The 19,039-nt window shown below is 38.3% G+C and overlaps 1 protein-coding gene across 4 annotated transcripts in view; it reads left to right on the top strand.

The window, feature by feature from the left end:
- Positions 1-218: 218 nt before the first annotated feature.
- TRIP11 (thyroid hormone receptor interactor 11) overlaps positions 219-19,039 on the top strand; it is an 80,259-nt gene continuing 61,438 nt past the window's right edge. The window contains exons 1-5 of one of the 4 annotated variants that reach the window (XM_064292881.1): positions 219-772; positions 4,297-4,358; positions 12,051-12,161; positions 15,784-16,059; positions 18,776-18,841. In XM_064292881.1, coding sequence (XP_064148951.1) covers positions 634-772; positions 4,297-4,358; positions 12,051-12,161; positions 15,784-16,059; positions 18,776-18,841 — 654 coding nt within the window. In that variant the 5' untranslated portion in view covers positions 219-633. The remainder of the gene's footprint in view (positions 773-4,296; positions 4,359-12,050; positions 12,162-15,783; positions 16,060-18,775; positions 18,842-19,039) is intronic. The other 3 variants (XM_064292879.1, XM_064292878.1, XM_064292880.1) reach the window with 3 other exon arrangements.

The raw sequence follows: 19,039 nt of genomic DNA, 5'->3' as shown, positions 1-19,039 counted from the left end.
TGGAAACTCAGCTGGAATCTACAGAGAGGGCCGCGTCATCACCGGTTCTCCCGGCTTCCTGGCTCCACACCGCCTGGCAGCCGGCGGGCTACGTGGAGGCTGACCTTGCCCGGGACCACAAGCTGCAGGCCCGGCCCACGGCCGCGCGGTCCTCCGCGATCCCACCCTCCCTTGCGCCTAGGCCACGTCCGGCAGGTTTCGCAGGGCCCTTCTAGGCCAGCGCGGCGCCTCTCTATGATCCGTTGCTGCTTTCAGAGCGGGTGTCATGGCGGCCGGCGTCGAGTTGGCAGGAGTTGCCCACGGAACTGGGGAAAGTCACTAAAACAGAGGAAGGTGGTCCCACGCGGATGATAGGAAGTCGTGAGAATGAGCAGAGGCCCCGCGGGAGGGACTCTGTCACTGGAGGAGGACCCTTGGTACATTCCCAGCCAGGCCTCTGCATTTCTAGCGTTGGGGGTCGTTGATGTGTACCCCCTGAAGCCGGCGTTGCCTGGGAGCCCCTCGTTGTGTTATTGAATCCTGAGTGTTTTGATTTGGACTAGTCTCGGGAAGGCAGCGGTGCGAGGACATTTGGCGGGGTCGTCAGACAACGCTTTTCTTGGAGTGGACCACGTCCTTCTTTCACACGCCGCGATGGCTTCCTGGCTTGGCGGCCTCGGCTCCGGTTTGGGCCAGTCCCTGGGTCAGGTGGGGGGCAGCCTGGCTTCCCTCACTGGCCAGATTTCAAACTTTACGAAGGATATGCTGATGGAGGGCACGGAGGAAGTGGAAGGTAACGTCCGAGGCGATGGGAGGGAGGGCTGTTTGGGCACCCTGCGAGCGTCGGTTTGGTCTCTGCTTCCATCTGTTAGAAGAGGCGGCCGGGTCGGAAAGAGGGTCAGTCCATTCTTCTTTCTTTACACTACTCCTTTGCCTCTCCTTCCCCGAATTTCTCTCATGTAGGACACCTGGGACCCGGGGGAAGCGTCTGGTTCTCCCTTTGGGTACTCTGGATATCTCAGAGGAGAGTCTAGCTGCTCCAGCGTTAAGTAGTTTATTTTTGTTCGTTTCATCCATGTTCACCCTTTCACTCTGGACTTGGGGGCGGATCCGATTTTGGTTATCTTTTATACTGACACAATTTAAAAAAATTGTCCATATATTTTTGTTTTCTTCTATTTTTGTACCAATTGAAGTGACTCATACTTAAAACATTTAGTGGTTTTTACTCTTTCTGGTTGAAATAATTATTTGTTCGTGAAACGTGGCTAAATTTTCCCTGGTCAGTTATTTTATATTTTTGCTTACTCTGCCGAAACATTGCGGTGTTTCTGCTGAAAATGTATTTTCCCACCCGTATTTCGACGGTAGAACAAGGAAGAAGGCCCTATTCTTCGGATATCCTTAACAAACCTTCGCTCGTTTTTGAAGTCCTCATCTTGTTTTACTAATGAATAGTGACCCAGAGTTACACGGTAGCCGGTGGTTAATTACTATTTTGATTTCTTGACAGCAAGTACTGTTTAGATCAAAAGAGTTAACTTCAATCTAGGTCGGCTTCCTTGTAAATTAATAAATTAGCATTCTGGTTTAATTTTTTTATCCTGGTTTAACTGGCCCTTCGTGTTTATTTCACTGAAATAGAGATGGTTTGATAGCATTTAGATTTTAGAATATCTCTAGGGTCTCTTTAGAAGGAAGAAGACTGGGAAGCTGCTGAAACCCATGTTACCGATTGGGGTTCCTGTTGGGTGGAAAGTGCATGGGGTGGGATAGGTTGGGGTGGGAGTGAAAGGGCTGCCTCTCGTGTCCAGGAAAGGGTCATGTAACCTTGAGGGTAGTTAGAAGCAGAGAAGGGCTGGAATGATGGGTTATGCTTAGTTTCTCCTTGTATCCTAGAAGTGAAGTGGTTGGTTGGTCTTTTGACCCTAAGCCAGAAAGTATGCTTCCCCCTAACCTGGATGTCCTGCAGGCTAAAGGTGGAATTCATTTTGTTCTTCCCACCAAATGTGGTCCTGTGTTCATAATCTTAGTTAATGGTTTCACCATCTACCCAATGTCCTGAATCTTTGTTTTGTCTTTTTCTTCTCCTACTTCCAGTTGATCAACAAATCTTGTTCATCGTATGCCAGAATTGTTTTGTTATATTTGTCCTTTATTACTTCTACTTCTTTAGTTTAGATCCCTATTGTCTCTCCCACGGGCTATCGAAATATCTTTTCTTTCATGTCCTGTCACCCGTTGCTACCGACTCATGTCCATTTTCTGTAGTATTGCCATAATTACTTTCCTAAAAACAAATTTGCTTAACTTGACTGTTACTTACAGGATAAAATCCAGATCTCTTAGTTTTGGGAAGCCAAGGACCTTTATTTAGTATCTGGCTTCAGCCTACCTTTCCAGCCTTAACACTTGTTCCTTCCCCTTCTCTCTCAATTGCCATGCGTATGCTTGTTCACACACACGTGCACACTTGCACCCAGAGCTTCTGCCACACCGAACTTTTCAGGTGCCTTCACAACTGCAAGTCTTTGCATGGAAAGTCCTTTGCTTGCAAAACTTTTTCCTGTACAACTCTACCGGCACGTCAGGTACTTGGTGAAACCGTTCTCACTGCCACACAGGCTGAGGTCATTGCAGGTGATCTGTGTTCCAGCACAACTTTGCATATCTCTCCTTGACAGCATTTACCACATTGAGTTGTAATTTCTTTCTTTCCTTGATGCCCAGGGAGGGGACTGTATTTTATTCATCCGTTTATTACCAGTATTTGCCATCTTCCTTGGTACATAGTAGATGATCAGTAAAAAATTTTGCTAACTGATTAAAAATAAACAGTTACTTAATACTTTTCTTTCCCTTTTTTATTGAAACAGAGCTTGCTTAATACTTAATTTATTGGTTTTATAAATTGTTTAAAAGGATCAGAATAGAATTATTTATTCAACAATTATTTATTGAGTGACTACCCTGAGCCAGCAGTGAACAATAGTTCCTAAATAGCACTGTTGGTTGGCCTTGAAAATCACCCAAGTTTACAATATCAGAAGGTTGCCGCTCTACCAAACACAGTACTGATTTATTGAGAGTTAGGAAATTGGGCATTTAAATCAGATAGACATGGATTGAAATCCACTTCTGTGCATTGCAAGTTAAGGACCTTTGGCAAATTATTTAATATTTCTAACAGCACAATTTCCTCATCTGTTAAAAAAGGATAATCATACCTGTTATGGGGTAGTGTGCACTAAATGAAATCATGAGTGTGAAATACCTAGAATTATGCCTAGCGAGTAGTAAGCCTTCATAAACAGTAGCTGTTATTATTTTTTTTCTTCGTTAAGAAATTCAGATTTTTTTTGTCTGCTTAACATCTCTCCTTTATTCTTAAAATATCCAGGATTTTTTGGGGGAGGATCTGCATAAACCTCCTTTTTTATCCTTTGACACAATTGCTGCTTCTAACAGTTACCTTCCTAAATAGATTAGATTATAGTTTGTCCTCATCAGAGTAGCAATTAGACAGCTCTTTTAGAGTTTATACATCAAGAAGATGTATAAACAAACCACAGCAACAATCTGCCTGGTGATTTTCAAAACAAAAAGTAGGTTTGTTGCTGTTCTTGACTGAATGCCACTTATATTTATTTTCTTTTGATTTAAGATAATTCATAGAAGTTATTTTTATAATATTAATGTGAGAGTAATGAAAAATGCTTGTACCTAGAAAAAAATCTCTTAACTCTGTGGCATAATGGTTGTCAGACCACATGGAGAGTGTCATTTTGGCACTGCTGGGCTCTGTCCCTACTTTTAAATGAACATGTATAAAACCGGACTGAGCTCATTCCCATTTTTAATAAATTGTATCTCTGTTTCTTTAAATAAATATTCCTTTAGTACATTTTCACTCTTTGTTTATAGGTCATTAACTATTTGACACTCATGGGAGCAGAAGTTAGAGATAAAGGCCTTAAAGCCAGATAGAAGAATACATCTCATCTAAATTATAATATAAGCCAACAGAGAAAGAGATTCAATTTGCAAAACTTACTTTTACTCAACAAAATTTTGATGAATACTTCCAAGGGGTAATGCTAGGATTCCTAAGGTATAGGAGATAGGCAAAAGGAAAGTCTGATACGGCAATGAAGAATATTAGTGGCAATAGGAAATTGTGATGAAGATCAAGTGATACCTGTCTTCTGAATTTACTCTCAGATCAGCATGCCAGTGAAATATATTTTCCTTAATATGCCTGTTTATTACTTCATATGGTGTTTATCAAATATTCAGTGTATGCTGTTTCTTTCATAGCAGAATTACCTAACACTAGGAGAAAGGAAATTGAAGCCATTCATGCAATCTTAAGATCAGAGGTAAGGAAAATTAAAGAGTACTATTAAATTTAGATTTTTCTGTTTTGAATTCATGGAAGTTATTCAGACTTTATCTTAGTCTTTTTTAAATGCACTGCTTAACACTTTCTATCCCTTGCCTTTTATCTTTTTTTTTTTTTTTTTTTTACCATTATCAGGCTACCTCAGGTGAAGAATATATTTACATATTACTTCAGTTTGCTGTTCTTTAATATTCCCATCTCTGTTACTATATGCTGGAAATAAAACTTTAATTGTAGAAATAACAGCGGTTTAACAATTTATAATTATCAAGGGCTTACTATGTTCACATTGTGCTGAATTACAGTAGTACATTTATGTAAGTATAACATGAAAAATACAGTTCTGTATAATCTAGAACTTTTTAATCTCCTAGCATTATTTTCTAAAAAGTGATATTTGGATGCCTAGAAATTAAGAATATACATAAAAATAACAAATTATTTTTACCATTTTATTCATCATTAGTCACTGCCTAGTTGTGACTCGTTCTGGACATTGTACTTAATAGGGACAAGGACAACTTGGAAAGGGCTCAAAGGAGAGCCATAAAGGAAAAGAAAAGATTAGAAAGTGGGATCTCTTGGAAAGGGCTACAGAAACTCAACTATTTAGCCTCGGGGTAAGAACAGTGAGGGACACTTAATAATAGTACCTTAGCCAAAGATATTCTTAGAGGATTATGGTAAGCAGGTTTTCTTCTCTACTAAGTCTGAAAAAGAAAATTGAGTTAAAATATAAGAATATTTACTAACAATGAGCATTGTTGAACTCTGGTCTAGATACCAAGGTTAGATTGTGGAGTTTCAAAGTAGAGGGACCTCTCACGAGCAACTCCAAGAGTATCCTGCCTCAGTAGAAGATGACAGTTTGGGGGCACTTAGAGGCCTTAGCCCTAATTACCTAGTAAGTAAGTAGGTGCTGTAGTGACAGAGAAGCTTAATGGCTACTTTCTTTTGTAAGGCTGAAATGAGAAATTGTTCCTATAGTCCCTAAAGAAATCCTTGAGAAAGCACACATTAGGACAAGCCCTCCCCCTACCCCCGAAATATTAAATGGGAGGTGTGTGTGATGGCTGGCATTAACTTAGGTGAATTCACCCGTATGCATTTGAGGAAAAAAAGAGAATAAGCTGCTCAATGGATGTCTGCTTGGTATTGAACTTGAGAAGGGAGATAGAGATTCCCTGTTCCTCTGTTGATCTCAGTTCTTCTAATGTCTCTCATAGTGTTGAACTCTGGTCTAGATACCAACTCATTGGACTATGGGAAGTATGATTCTAGTGTTTAGAAATATTTATTTTTGGTACAACACATCCCTAAATGCAAGCCAGTTTCCTAATTTGGTACGTAATCAAAGTAGCATGAGATATTCAAATACTAGAGGAAAACAGACTACCGAACTTCCCAGGGGCTTTATTTCCTAAAGTAATTTTCACTGCACATGACTCTGGGCTCATGTGCTGACTTCACACTCTAACCTCTTATGTGACTATGCAGTATGTCCCTGTCCAAGACTCCCTGCTGAAAGAGAATAAGGTGAAGTATGGTTGAAGCCGTTAAGGAACTCAAAATATAAATATTCTGTTTAGAACATTTTAGTAGAGACAGAGGGCAGTGTATTTCTAGAGGAAATTAGATTTGCTTGCAGATGTCGTAACAAACAAATCTGTCTTGGAAGGAGTACAGCCAGAATGCTCCTTAGAAGCAAGGATGACAAGACTTCATCTCACATACTTTGGACGTATCATCAGGAGGAACCAATCCCTGGAGAAGGACATCATGCTTGGGAAAGCAGAGGGTCAGTGAAAAAGAGGAAGACCCTCATCAAGATGGACTGACACAGTGACTCAAACATAGCAATGATTGTGAGGATGGCGCAGGACCATGGCGCAGGACTGGGCACTATTTCATTCTGTCGTACATAGGGTCACCAGGAGTCGGGATCAACTCAGTGGCACTGAACAACAACAACGATGCTGAGATATTTGTAGCTGACTGAATTAGTTAGGATTCTTTGGTTGTAAGTAACAGCAACTAGCCTAAGTCACCTTAGCCCTCTATATAAAAATAATCATAGAATTGGCCATCTGAGTCCAATGAACTGTATTTTTAAAAAATACTTTAAGTCATTTTACAAATAATTGACAAAACAAAGAATAAAGTGATAAGACTAAAATGATAGTGAAAACTAACTTTATAACATTTTAATAAGAATTTAAATATAGCAAGTCGAGATTTTTGTTACATATTTTCCAGGTTTTGAAGGCGTAGTGTTCTTTGGACGCAGTTAACTGCCTGCTAACTCCTGTGCCTGAACTTGAACCTGTTTAATCCTATAAATACCGATTCCAGATTTCACTCCCATCTCTAATAGAGTTTAGTTATCGTTGCTTCTGGTTCCTCTTCTTGTATCATCAAAACTAGTACTTTTGAAAACTTTGGTGGCTCATAGTTTTGTTGAAGAGACAGTGACTGTCTTTGCTCCATAATTGCAAAGCATTTTTGTTCTTAGATTTATAAATACCAATTAAATGATCAGTCCATGGAATGTTTTTTCATTTCTGTCGTCTTGTTTCCTTACACTCGTCCATGTATACTCACCTGCCTTCAGCATTTGTCTCCTTATAAACCATATCAAATAAGTGTTGGTGTACAAATATTGTATATAACAAAAGAATACTGTCACATATCCTTTTAGCAAAATAGCTAAAATAGACATATCCTTGTCACAAAATATAGGGCAGGATAAAATCATTTTCTGTTGAATGAATAACTTGATGGGAACACCATACTTCCTTTTTATTCTTAGAAATACAGTATTATTACGTCATGGATTGTTCAGTTTTGAGAAAATTCATGCATAGTATTGTCATGTGCGGACTCTTCTGAGATTTCAGTTCTGCAGTCATTTTCACTATAATCATTATATTCTGTATAGAGTGCTGCTCCGTCTCTCTGCATTCATCTAATTCTTTTAATGATTATAAAATATTTATTTCAGTTTTCTTCTCTTTGTTGAAAAATGAAAAATTCTGAATTCAGTCGTGTTCAAGAAAGCTAGAAAAAAAAAGAATGGAAAGATGCTTCCAGATTGCTTTTGCTTTCTTACAAAATGATGCAAATCTTGGAGCAATAAAATAAGAAAATGAGTTATTTCACAATTGCACCATCTTTCTAGGTGATTACACTGGGCTTCCATTTTCTTATGGTAGTCTTCCACCTCCCCCATTCTCTTCAGTTACCATTGGGTCAGTTCTGACTCATGGCAACTTCGTGTGTCAGAGTAGAACTGTGCTCCATAGGGTTTTCAATGGCTGATTTTTTTCTCAATTAGATCACCAAGCCCCTCCTAAAGCACCCCTGGATGGACTCCAACTTCCACCCTTTTAGTTAGCAACAAAATGTTTAAACATACAGGAAAAATAAGATCATTAGGATCTCATGGTAATTCTTAGATTTGTTGTTAGTCGTTAGGTGCCCTTGAGTTTGTTCCGACTCAGCAAAACACCTCCTGGTTCTTCACCACCCTCACAATCCTTGGTGTGTTTGAGCCCTTTGTTACAGCCACTGTGTCAATCTATCTCCATGAGGGTCTTCTTATTTTTCCCTGACCCTCTGCTTTTCCAAGCATGATGTCCTTCTCCAGAGACTAGTCCCTTCTAATAGTATGCCCAAAGTACATGAGATTAAGTCTCATCATCCTTGCTTCTAAGGAGCATTCTGGCTGTATGTCTTACAAGACAGATTTGGTGGTTCTTCTGGCGTCCATGGTATATTCAGTATTATTTCTCAACACCATAATTCAAAGGCATCAATTCTTCTCTGGTCTCCCTAATTCATTGTCCAGTTTTCACAGGCATATGAGGCCATTGAAAATACCATGGCTTGAGTCAGGCACACCTTTGTCCTCAGAGTGACATCTTTGCTTTTTAATACTTTAAAGAAATCTTTTACAGCAGATTCACCCAGTGCGACATGTCATTTAATTTCTTGACTACTGCTTCCATGGTCATTGATTGTGGATCCAAGTAAAATGAAATCCTTGACAACTTCAGTCTTTTCTCCCTTTATCATATTGCTTCTTAGTCCAGTTGTGAGGATTTTTGTTTACTTTTTTGTTGAGGTTCAATCCATACTGAAGGCTGTAGTCTTTGATCTTCATCAGTAAGTGCTTCAGGCCCTCTTAGCTTTCAGCAAACAAGGTTGTATCATCTGCATATCGTAGGTTGTCTTTCTCCAATCCTGGTGCCCCATTCTTCATCATATAGTCCAGTCTCTCGGGTTATTTGCTCAGCACACAGATTGCGTAAGTATGGTAAAAGCATACAACCCTGACACACACCTTTCCTGATTTTAAACCACACAGTATCCCCTTGTTCTCTTGGAACAACTGCTTCTTGATCTATGTACAGGTTCCACATAGCATAATTAAGCCTTCTGGAATTCCCGTTCTTCACAGTGTTAGCCGTAATTTGTTATGATCCTCATAGTCAAATGCCTCTGCCTAGTCAATAAAACACAGGTGAACATCTTTCTGATGTTCTCTGCTTCCAGCCAAGATCCATCTGACATCGGCAATGAAATCCCTCATTCCATGTCCTCTTCTGAATCCGGCTTGAATTTCTGACAGTTCCCTGTCGATGTGCTGTTGCAACTGCTTCTGAATTATCTTCAGCAAAATTTTACTTGTGTGTGATGGTAATGATATTGTTTGATAATTTCCACATTTTGTTGGATCACCTTTGTTTGGAATGGGCACATATATGGATCTCTTCCAGTTGGTTGGCCGGGTAGCTGTCTTCCAGATTTCTTGGCGTAGATGAGTGAGCACCTCCAGCGCTGCATCTATTTGTTGAAACATCTCAGTTAGTGTTCCATCAATTTCCGGAGCCTTGTTTTTCGCCAGTGCCCTCAGTGCAGCTTGGACTTCTTCCTTCAGTACCATCAGTTCTTGATCATGTGCTACCTCAAATGGTTGAATGTCAACCATTTCTTTCTGGTACAGTGACTCTGTATACTCTGTCCATCTTCTTTTGACGCTTCCTGTGTCAATATTTTGCCCATGGAGCCCTTCAGAAGTACAGCTCGAGGCTTGAATTTTTCTTCAGTTCTTTCAGCTTGAGAAATGCCGAGTGTGTTCTTCGCTTTTGTTTTCCTCACTCCAGATCTTTGCATATGTCGTTGTAATATGTTTTCTCGAGCCACCGTTTGAAATCGTCTGTTCAGCTCTTTTACACGACCATTTCTTCTATTTGCTTCCGCTACTCGACATTCAAGAGCAAGTTTCAGAGTCTCTCTGACGTCCATTTTGGTCTTTTCTTTCTTTTCTGTCTTTTTAATGACCTTTTGCCTTCTTCATGTGTGATGTCCTTGATGTCATCCTACAGCTCTTCTGGTCTCCAGTCCTTGGTGTTCAGTGTGTCAAATCTTTTCTTGAAATGGTCCCTAAATTCAGGTGGAATATTCTCAAGGTCGTCCTTTGACTCTCGTGAGCTTGTTTTAATTTCCTTCAGCTTCAACTTGAACTTGCACATGAGCAATTAATGGTCTGTTTCACAGTTGGCCTCTGTCCTTGTTCTGACTGATAATATTGAGCTTCTCCATTGTCTCTTTTCACAGATGTAATGGGTTTGATTTTTGTATACATCTGGCGAGATCCTGTGTATAGTCACCATGTTGTTGAAAAAAGGTATTTCCAATGAATAAGTCGTTGGTCTTGCAAAATTGTCTTATGCGATCTCCATTGTCATTTCAGTCACCAAGACCATATTTTCCAAATACTGATTCTTCTTCGTTTGCAGCTTTCACATTGCAATCACCAGTAATTATCAATGTGTTTGATTGCTTGTCTGATCAATTTGGTGAAAATCTTCAGTGTCTTCATCTTTGGCCTTAGTGCTTGGTATGTAAATTTGAATAATAGTCGTATTAACTGGTCTGCCTTGTAGGCGTATGGGTTTACGCTATCAGTGACAGCGTTGTACTTAGGGCCAGATCTTGAAATGTTCTTTTTGACGATGAGTGTGATGCCACTCCTTCAAGTTTCATTTCCGGTATAGTAGACCATATGATTATCTGGTTCAAAATGGCTAATACCAGTCCATTTTAGCTCACTAATGCCTAGGATATCGGTGTTTGCGTGTTCCATTTCATATTTGACAGCTTCCAGTAATCCTAGCTAGATTCATACTTTGTACCTTCCACGTTCTGATCATTAGTGGATGTTGGCAGCTGTTTCTTCTCATTTTGAGTTGTGCCACCTCAGCAAATGAAGGTCCCGAAAGCTTAACTCCATCCACGTTGTTGAGGTCGACTCTACATTGTGGAGGCAGCTCTTGCCCAGTCATCTTTTGAATGCCTTCCAACCTGAGGCTCTCATCTTCCGGCGCTATATCAGACAGTGTTCTGCTGCTCTTCATAAGGTTTTCACTGGCCAGTTTTTTCAGAAGTAGATCGTTAGGTCTGCTGAAACCTTTCCACCATGGGTGACCCTGCTGATATGTGAAATACCAGTGGCATAGTTTCCAGTATCACAGCAACACACAAGTCATCACAGTGACAAACTGATGGATGAGTGGTGGCCTTATTGCTAGTAATTTTTAATAATATTTATTGACTGACTCTACGTTGGATTTCTGGAGGCAGTGTCCCAAACTAGTGGGCTGTGTACTTTTTCCTTTGATTTTCTGTGAGGGTTAAAGGAATTCATGTAATTTCCCTGGATCATAGTTTTCGTATCTGTTGGCATAAGTAGTTTCTAGAGTCTGAGGAAAACAAATGATATCCCCATAGTGAAAAAGTCTTCACCTTACTTCATCTCAGTCATTGTTTGATGGTATTTATAGGTATTTTTTTTTTTTATGGTAATGGAATTCTTAGTAAACTAGTGCCTTTAATAATTTATAAATCTCTTTTTTAGGAGAGTTTTAGTGTCTCTTGTGCAATTATGTCCTTACGTTCATTCAGATGATAAGGAATGATAATAAGATGTTAAGCTATGTTATAAAAAAAAAAAATAGATAACGTAAAATTAATTTTTAAAAAATCCCATATTTTCCTATATCTTAAAACAAAAGCCTGTGACCTCTAGAATCATTGAATTATACTTTGGGTATTGTATATACTTCTGACAGCGGTTTTTCGAACTGAGTTCTGGTAGTGGTTTTCCAAGTGGAGTTTTCATAGGTTCCTCAGGGAGCCTGGGGGGCAGGCTAATAAATAATGTGCATCTTTAGTCTCCTACCTATACTTCAAGCAGGACTCTGTTTTAAAAGATTTCCTTAAAAAGTTTTACTAATTGAGGCGATAACAAAAGCTCAGACTTGTAACCTAGTTTCATTGACCCGACGTGTACTTACCGCCTGTGATATGCTAGGCAGTGGGTGTTGAGAGAAGGGCAAACGTTGACCAGTGGCTCTTTCTTAGCAGAATGTTCAACTGAGCAGCATTTTAATGCTTTTTACTTCGGTTCTGAATTAGGCATAATCTATGTAAACTTGTTTATTGCATTTGTTAACTTTAATTTGAAAGTGTGTTTTAAAGAATTCTGAGACCTTTACATCATTTTTTGTATGAAGCAGTATATTGTTTTTTTATAACACCATGCATCTGTTACTAACGTGTTTTAGTATTTTTGTTGAAAAAAATTTTTTTGTTTTTTTGCTTTTAGAATGAGAGACTTAAGAAGGTCTGTACTGATCTAGAAGAGAAGCATGAAGCATCAGAGCTTCAAATAAAGCAGCAATCTACAAGTTACCGAAATCAGCTGCAGCAGAAAGAGGTAAAGGCTATACAGCCACTTCAGACCCATTTCACTGCCATGTATTTAGGAAGGTTTCTAAGAGTTATCGTATAAATCAAGCTATGTTTAGATACATAAAAATACTGAAGGGGTGTTGAATTCAGTAACTCCTCACTCACCTGAATATCACTAATTTAACAAGAGCTCTGTAAATTTTTATATTAAGTTTATATTACATAATCTAACCTTTCTGGAGTTTAATTTCTACTTTTCAAAAGAAGAAAAGTCTTTGTGTAAAGTATCTTCAGGCATCTGTTGCTTTTAATTACTGATTTTATGATACCTAATTTATCTATTAGTTATTTTAAATCAGAGTGACCATCACTAATGACGGTTTCTATTTTATAAATATATTTGACTACAAGTATGTTTGTATTGGCATCTAGTTGATTTTATGCAGAAAAGCAGAATATTGAGTATATTATAGTTGACCTTTACTGTTCTATAAATGTTTTCATTTTTGTGTTTTACTTTTATTTTTATAGAAATGGTTATTTTGGAATTGGCTTATCTTTATACTAGTGGTAATAGATGTTATATGATTTAACAAGTATTATCATGAATCTTAAAATACAAACTATGTCCTCATGTTTCACACTGTTGTTGAATTCTCTTTAGTCTTTAGCATGTAAGTGTAGTTCAATAAATACCTACATCAAATCAAACCATTTCCTGTTGTATTATCTAGATTGTTTTTATGTTTTTCTGTTTATCGATTAAATGTTTATTTCAACCATAACTTTGTATTTGGGTTTTTTTAATTTAGGTGCTTGATTTCTGATTCCTTTAGTGATATACTAAGGTGAAAAATAAAAGTAAAGCACATTAAATATAAACATTTAAAGTAGTGCTTTCAAATCATCTGTGGTGAAGGACGGAGCCCTGGTTGCGCAGCAGCTAAGAGCTATGGCTGTTAACCAAAAGGTCGGCAGTTCAAATCCACCAGCTGCTACTTGGAAACCCTGCAGGACAGTTCTACTCTGTCTGTAGGGTCTCTGTGAGTTGGAATTGACTCTATGGCAATGGTTTTTTTTTTTTTTTTTTGGTTTATGGTGAAGGGCCACTTTTGTTTTGTTTTCAAATTTCCAATCCGTTGGGGGTTGATATTTTCATAAAACACAGTAAAAATAAGTTACTATAAAAATAAACCCCAAAAAACAAAACTACAGGCTGTTTTTGTTTGTTTGTTTATTTAAGATTCAACAGATTTAAAAATTACTCTACCAGCTTTCTTTAGAGGTCTCTAAACCTTACTCTTTCTTTTAACTTCTGTACTTATCTTGTCATGGATGGTAGCACACATTCATGGCATTAGTCCACAGATCATACTTGATTAGCAGTGACTTAGGAAATATTACAATAGAGCAGTAGTTCCTACTCAAGGGTTTACAGCAGAATAGTGACACTTTTTTTAAAACTGTGTTTTAGCTGAAAGTTCACAGTGCAAATTAGTTTTGCTTTCAAAAATTACTTTGTGACATTGGTTGCACTCCCCACAATGTGTCAGCACTCTTCCCCTTTCCACCCCGGGTACCCCGTGTCCACTCGTTCGGTTCTCTTGTCCCTTTTCTGCCTTTTTGTCTTTGCTTTTGGGCAGACGCTGCCTGTTTAGTCTCGTACACTTGATTGAACTAAGAAGCACGTTCCTCACATGTGTTGTTTGTTTTATAGGCCTGACTAATCTTGGGCTGAAAGGTGGACCTCAATTCTGAGTAATACTTTTTAAAAAATACTCATGCTTCTGCCTGCAGGAGATTCTGATTTAGTGTACTGGGAAGGGGTCCTGGTATCAGTATTTTTCCAGAGCGCCATAGATGATTCTGATATTTGTCAGTTGAAAACACTGCTGTAGAAAAGTATGGCATTTCATTTTCTATTTAACTCTTGATGTTAGACAAATTAAGCATTCAAACTTTAGAAAAACCTCTTCATTAGAACTTGCACCTGTATAACTCTACAATTTGATGTAAAATGTTTATAAAGAACTTTCTTTGTATTACACCTATAGTTGATAAAAATGTGTATTCAGTACTTCTTACTAGTGTGAAGGACAATATATGCATACACATTAGACCTGCTATATTCTAGGTACATTTGCTGCTGTCCTTGTGATGTTTGTATTCCCCCCAAAGATGCAATTTACCTCATATCATTTATGAGAAAATGAGTGAAATTGATGTACACTACTGTAAATCTAATACGGAGAGTATGTTTATTATGCCATACGATGTTAACGTGCTTGTTTTTTGTCTAATTGACTTTATACCTGTAGAAATACTATTACTTATTGGCTGTCACCTCACTATGAGATTTCCCTAAGTTGTGGCAGTATGCTTTCTGGATCTGTTTGAGTCCTTTACAGAAAGCTTAGTTCATTTCTCTCTCGCTTACTTACTTTTATGTTTAAAGTAATCCCTTAACTAGGAATGGGTGAGATAGTGTAGTGGATCCTGTGTTGATAACTTCTTTTGGGCCAGGACTTGGTATTGCCAGCCTCCTGTCCAAACTCTACCCAGGGTTTCAGAATTTTTATACTGTTTTCTCTGAGTAGGGTCAGATTTACTAGTCCCTCTCTTCCAAAGGTAAAGTGAAGACCTCTCTTAATGTGTGATTTCCTTCTAAGACTAATGGGCTGATAACCATGGACTCACTGTCCTATCTTACCAAAAAAGATTGGATTAATAAATCAAAGCATTCTTCCAGCCGTGTTATGCAGACCAATATAAAGGTGCCTCTGATTTATGGTGTATTTTAAGCCTAAACCCAGCCATAATCAGTTACATAACACTCTTCCAACAGGAAGTGTTCCGAGGAAACTTTTTAATACATAGACTGACACCAGCTTTCATTTTCTCATCGTCTGAGATTGTTGTTAGGTGCCATGGAGTCTGTTCCGACTCATAGCGACCCTGTGTACAACAGAACAAAACACTGCCTGGTCTTGTACCATCCTCACGATCGTTGTTATGCTTAAGCCCGTTGTTGTAGCCAGTGTGTCAATCCATCTTGTTGAGGGTCTTCTTTTTTTTTTCCCTGACCCTCTACTTTACCAACCATGATGCCCTTCTCTAGGGACTGATTCCTCCTGATAACATGTCCAAGGTATGTGAGATATAGTCTCTCCATCCTTGCTTCTAAGGAGCATTCTGGTTGCACTTCTTCCAAGACAGATTTGTTTGTTCTTTTGGCAGTCCATGGTATATTCAGTATCCTCCACCAACACCACAATTCAAAGGCGTCAATTCTTCTTTGGTCTCCTAAGATTAGATAATCACAGACAGAGCCCAAAGAAATTGACTGTACTATCCCGTAGACGATAGAAAACCTATGTTTAACTGCAAGATTAATTCATTGCTTTAAATTACATGTGAATGAAATTCTGGTTCCCATGTTGTTTGAAACACTATGCTCTAACTGTGATGATCATATTTGTTTTTTAAATAAAAATCTGTAATTAGGATGTTATGTAGGACTTGGACTCAGTACTGTCACTGGATCATCCTAAACAAATTATTCTAACTTCTAATATTATGAATCTGTAAAATAGTCAATATGGTTATTTTAAAGTACCTTCTCTAAAATGCAAATTATAAATGTGTAGGTAGAAATCAGCCATCTCAAAGCAAGACAGATTGCACTACAGGAGCAGTTGTTGAAGCTGCAGTCAGCCACTCAGTCAGTTCCTTCAGGAGCTGGCCAGGGACCATCAGCCACTGCATCGCCTTCATTTGCTTATGGTGCCAGTCACCATGCTTCGGCTTTTCGTGATGATATGGACTTTGGTGACGTAATTTGGTCACAACAAGAAATAAACAGATTGTCAAATGAAGTTTCCAGGCTTGAGTCTGAAGTTGGCCACTGGAGGCATATTGCTCAGGTAGGTAAAGTTTATTATTTTCTAGTTTTTTTTTATGCCTTAAAAATTAAATTCCTGTCATTAGGGGGAGAGCAATTAGGAGTATGTAGCAAGGTGTATATGAATTTTTGTATGAGAGACTGACTTGATTTGTAAACTTTCACTTAAAGCACAATGAAAACTAAAAAATAAAGAAAAAATTATTTGCTTCCATCTGGCATAGCATTGTACAAGATAGTACAGTCATCATAAAACAGTCCCCGGCTTGTGGCTTTGAAGTTATGTACGGGATGCTAGAGCATAAAGAAGCAACTCTTTCTTGCTCTGAATTTATATATTCAGTTTGAAACACATTGTTATAGTCTAAGTGCATGATTTGATTGAGCTATTATTTGTTAATTAATTCAATTGTTTCACCTGCACATATTTCATTCCCCACCTGTGGCTAAAAGAAAAAAAAAAAATCCTATCTTGGGCTGTAAACTTTTTTCCAAGGAGCCTTTTTGCCTTACATATCAGATTTTATATACTATTGAGGTTGATAGACATGAGACCCAAAATAAACTTGAACGAACATTGTTCACTTGGATATAATGTTACCAATGGAGAAAAAAACAAAGTATATAAGTAAAGATACTTCTTTTTGTGAATTTAACCTAGTTAAAAAAAAAAATCCCAATTACCTTCTTGCTTCCCCAGTTGCTAGATCCTGCTAACAGCCAAAAATAACCCCAAACCATACCAAACCCCTTTCTGTCGAGTCAGTCCTGACTCATAGCGACCCTATAGGACAGAGTGGAACTGCCCCATAGAGTTTCCAAGGAGCGCCTGGTGGATTTGAATTGCCCATCTTTTGGTTAACAGCTGTAGCTCTTAACCACTACGCCACCAGCGTTTCCAGAATAAATCCTAGGGAGGATAATGATAATCTCTTTGTCTATCTGATCTCCAGTAGTAGTTTTTAAATTTTGTATGTGTAAGAATAACCTGGGGAGCTAGATTATATTGTAGATTCCGAGATCTGTATTTAGTAGCCTATTTTAGGGCCTTTGGAACTACATTCAAGGAAATACCCCAGGCGATTCTGCTAATCTCAGGAATACATTTTAAGAAACATTGCTTCGAATAAGATTTCAGAGGGAAGAGATGGGTTTCTGGTATGTTAACTTCAGCATATTTTGATTGCCTATTGTATGACAGGCCTGACTGGAATGTAAAGGTTTAAAAAAAAGGCATAATTGGGACCTCTTGAGGATGTAATTTTCTAGCAAGGAATAATAAAAATTTATGTTTGTGTTACACTTTATAAAATGCTTATGTATATACTATCCCAAAATATCCTTAATAACTTACTCTGTGTCTTAGTTATGCAGTGCTGCTGTAACAGAAATACCAGAAGTGGATGGCTTTAACAAAGAAAAGTTTATTTTCCCACAGTAAAGTAGGCTAAAAGTCCAAATTTAGGGTGTCAGCTCCAGGGGAAGGCTTTTTCTCTCTCTTGGCTCTAGAGGAAAGTGTTTCTTGTCAATCTTCCCCTGGACTAGGAGCTTCTCTGCGCAGGAACCCAGGAACCCCAGGTCTAAAGGGTGCACTCTGCTCCAGGTGCTTCTTTCTTGGTGGTATGAGGTCCCCCTGTCACTCTACTCCTGTCTTTTTTAGCTCAAGAGATTGCCTCCAGACACAGTCCGATCTTGTAGGTTGTGTCCTGCCTCACTAACACAAATGCCGCCCCTCCTCCCTCATTAACACCATAGAGGCAGGATTTACAACATTTAGGAAAATCACACAATACTGGGAATCATGGCCCAGCCAAACTGATAACATGCATTTTGGGGGGACATAATTCAATCCTTGACACTCTGTTTTGCAGGTAAGGAAACTAAAAGTTTAAGTAATACATTGTTCTAACGATTAGGCTGTGATTCAAATACACATCCTTTGATTACAAATCCTGTGTTCTTTCCGTTATGCTGTGTTCCTTCTCTAGCCATAGGGCAGCTTTTGGTTCATTAAAACTCTCTTCAGTAAGTGTAGACGGGCCTTCCTGGGTTAAGTGCACAGCTGCTAACTGTTAGGTTGGCAATTTGAACCTACCAGCTGCTTCTTGGGAGAAAGATGTGACGGTCTCCTTCTGTAAAGATTTAAAGCCTCGTAAAGCCAATGGGCCAGTTCCGCTCTGTCCTGTAGGGTTGCTATGAATCAGAATCTACTCGGCAGCAATGGATTTGTTTTTGGTTTACAGTAAATGTTAATAAAGATAAATGAACAGCATACAGCCTTGAGCGAGAAGAATCCAAATATTCTTTTATTTACTTGCCAAACCAAAGCATTTTCTTCATTGCAGTAGACACATTCTAAGTCAAGTCATTGAACAAAGATTTTTACCTGGTTATTATTAATATTGGTTAACTCTCCGTTTTAGAATTTTCTTTTCACAAAGATGTTAGATTATCATCAAAGTAACATTTTATCAAGCTAAGTAAAACATTCTGTGATTTTTTTTTTTACCTCTTTCATTATTTTGTGAAACTATCATCTTCCCAGTTAACAAACTTTGGAATGATATCTTTTACTGTGTATTACTCACCATTGGATTGGGTGCTTTAAAAAAGTACTTGGCATTCTTTAAACAGAATCTGTTGAGAAATGTTCCTTTTTAAAAAAAAAATTAGTTTGACTTTTTATTTTACAAGGAAAATCCATACAACGATTTTCTAATTCTGTTTTTCTGACCTAGACGACAGCACAAGGGGCAAATAGCTCTGATCAAAGTGAAATCTGCAAACTGCAAAATATCATCAAGGTAAGGTAGATAGCTGAGAAATTGGCTATTAGACATCCAGAATTTGCTTATTAGAAGTATAATCCTAAATTAATAAAGTGTTCCGTTATAAGAGTAATTATAAAGATTAAGATATTTCTTTTTTTTTAATTGTGCTTTAAGTCAAAGTTCACAAATCCAAGTCAGTCTTTCATATAAAAACTTAAATACACCTTGCTA

This window comes from Loxodonta africana, chromosome 10 (assembly GCF_030014295.1).
Source record: "Loxodonta africana isolate mLoxAfr1 chromosome 10, mLoxAfr1.hap2, whole genome shotgun sequence".
Taxonomy (NCBI): domain Eukaryota; kingdom Metazoa; phylum Chordata; class Mammalia; order Proboscidea; family Elephantidae; genus Loxodonta; species Loxodonta africana.
Note: the sequence above shows the minus strand (reverse complement) of the source record. Positions and strands in the feature narration are given on the sequence as shown.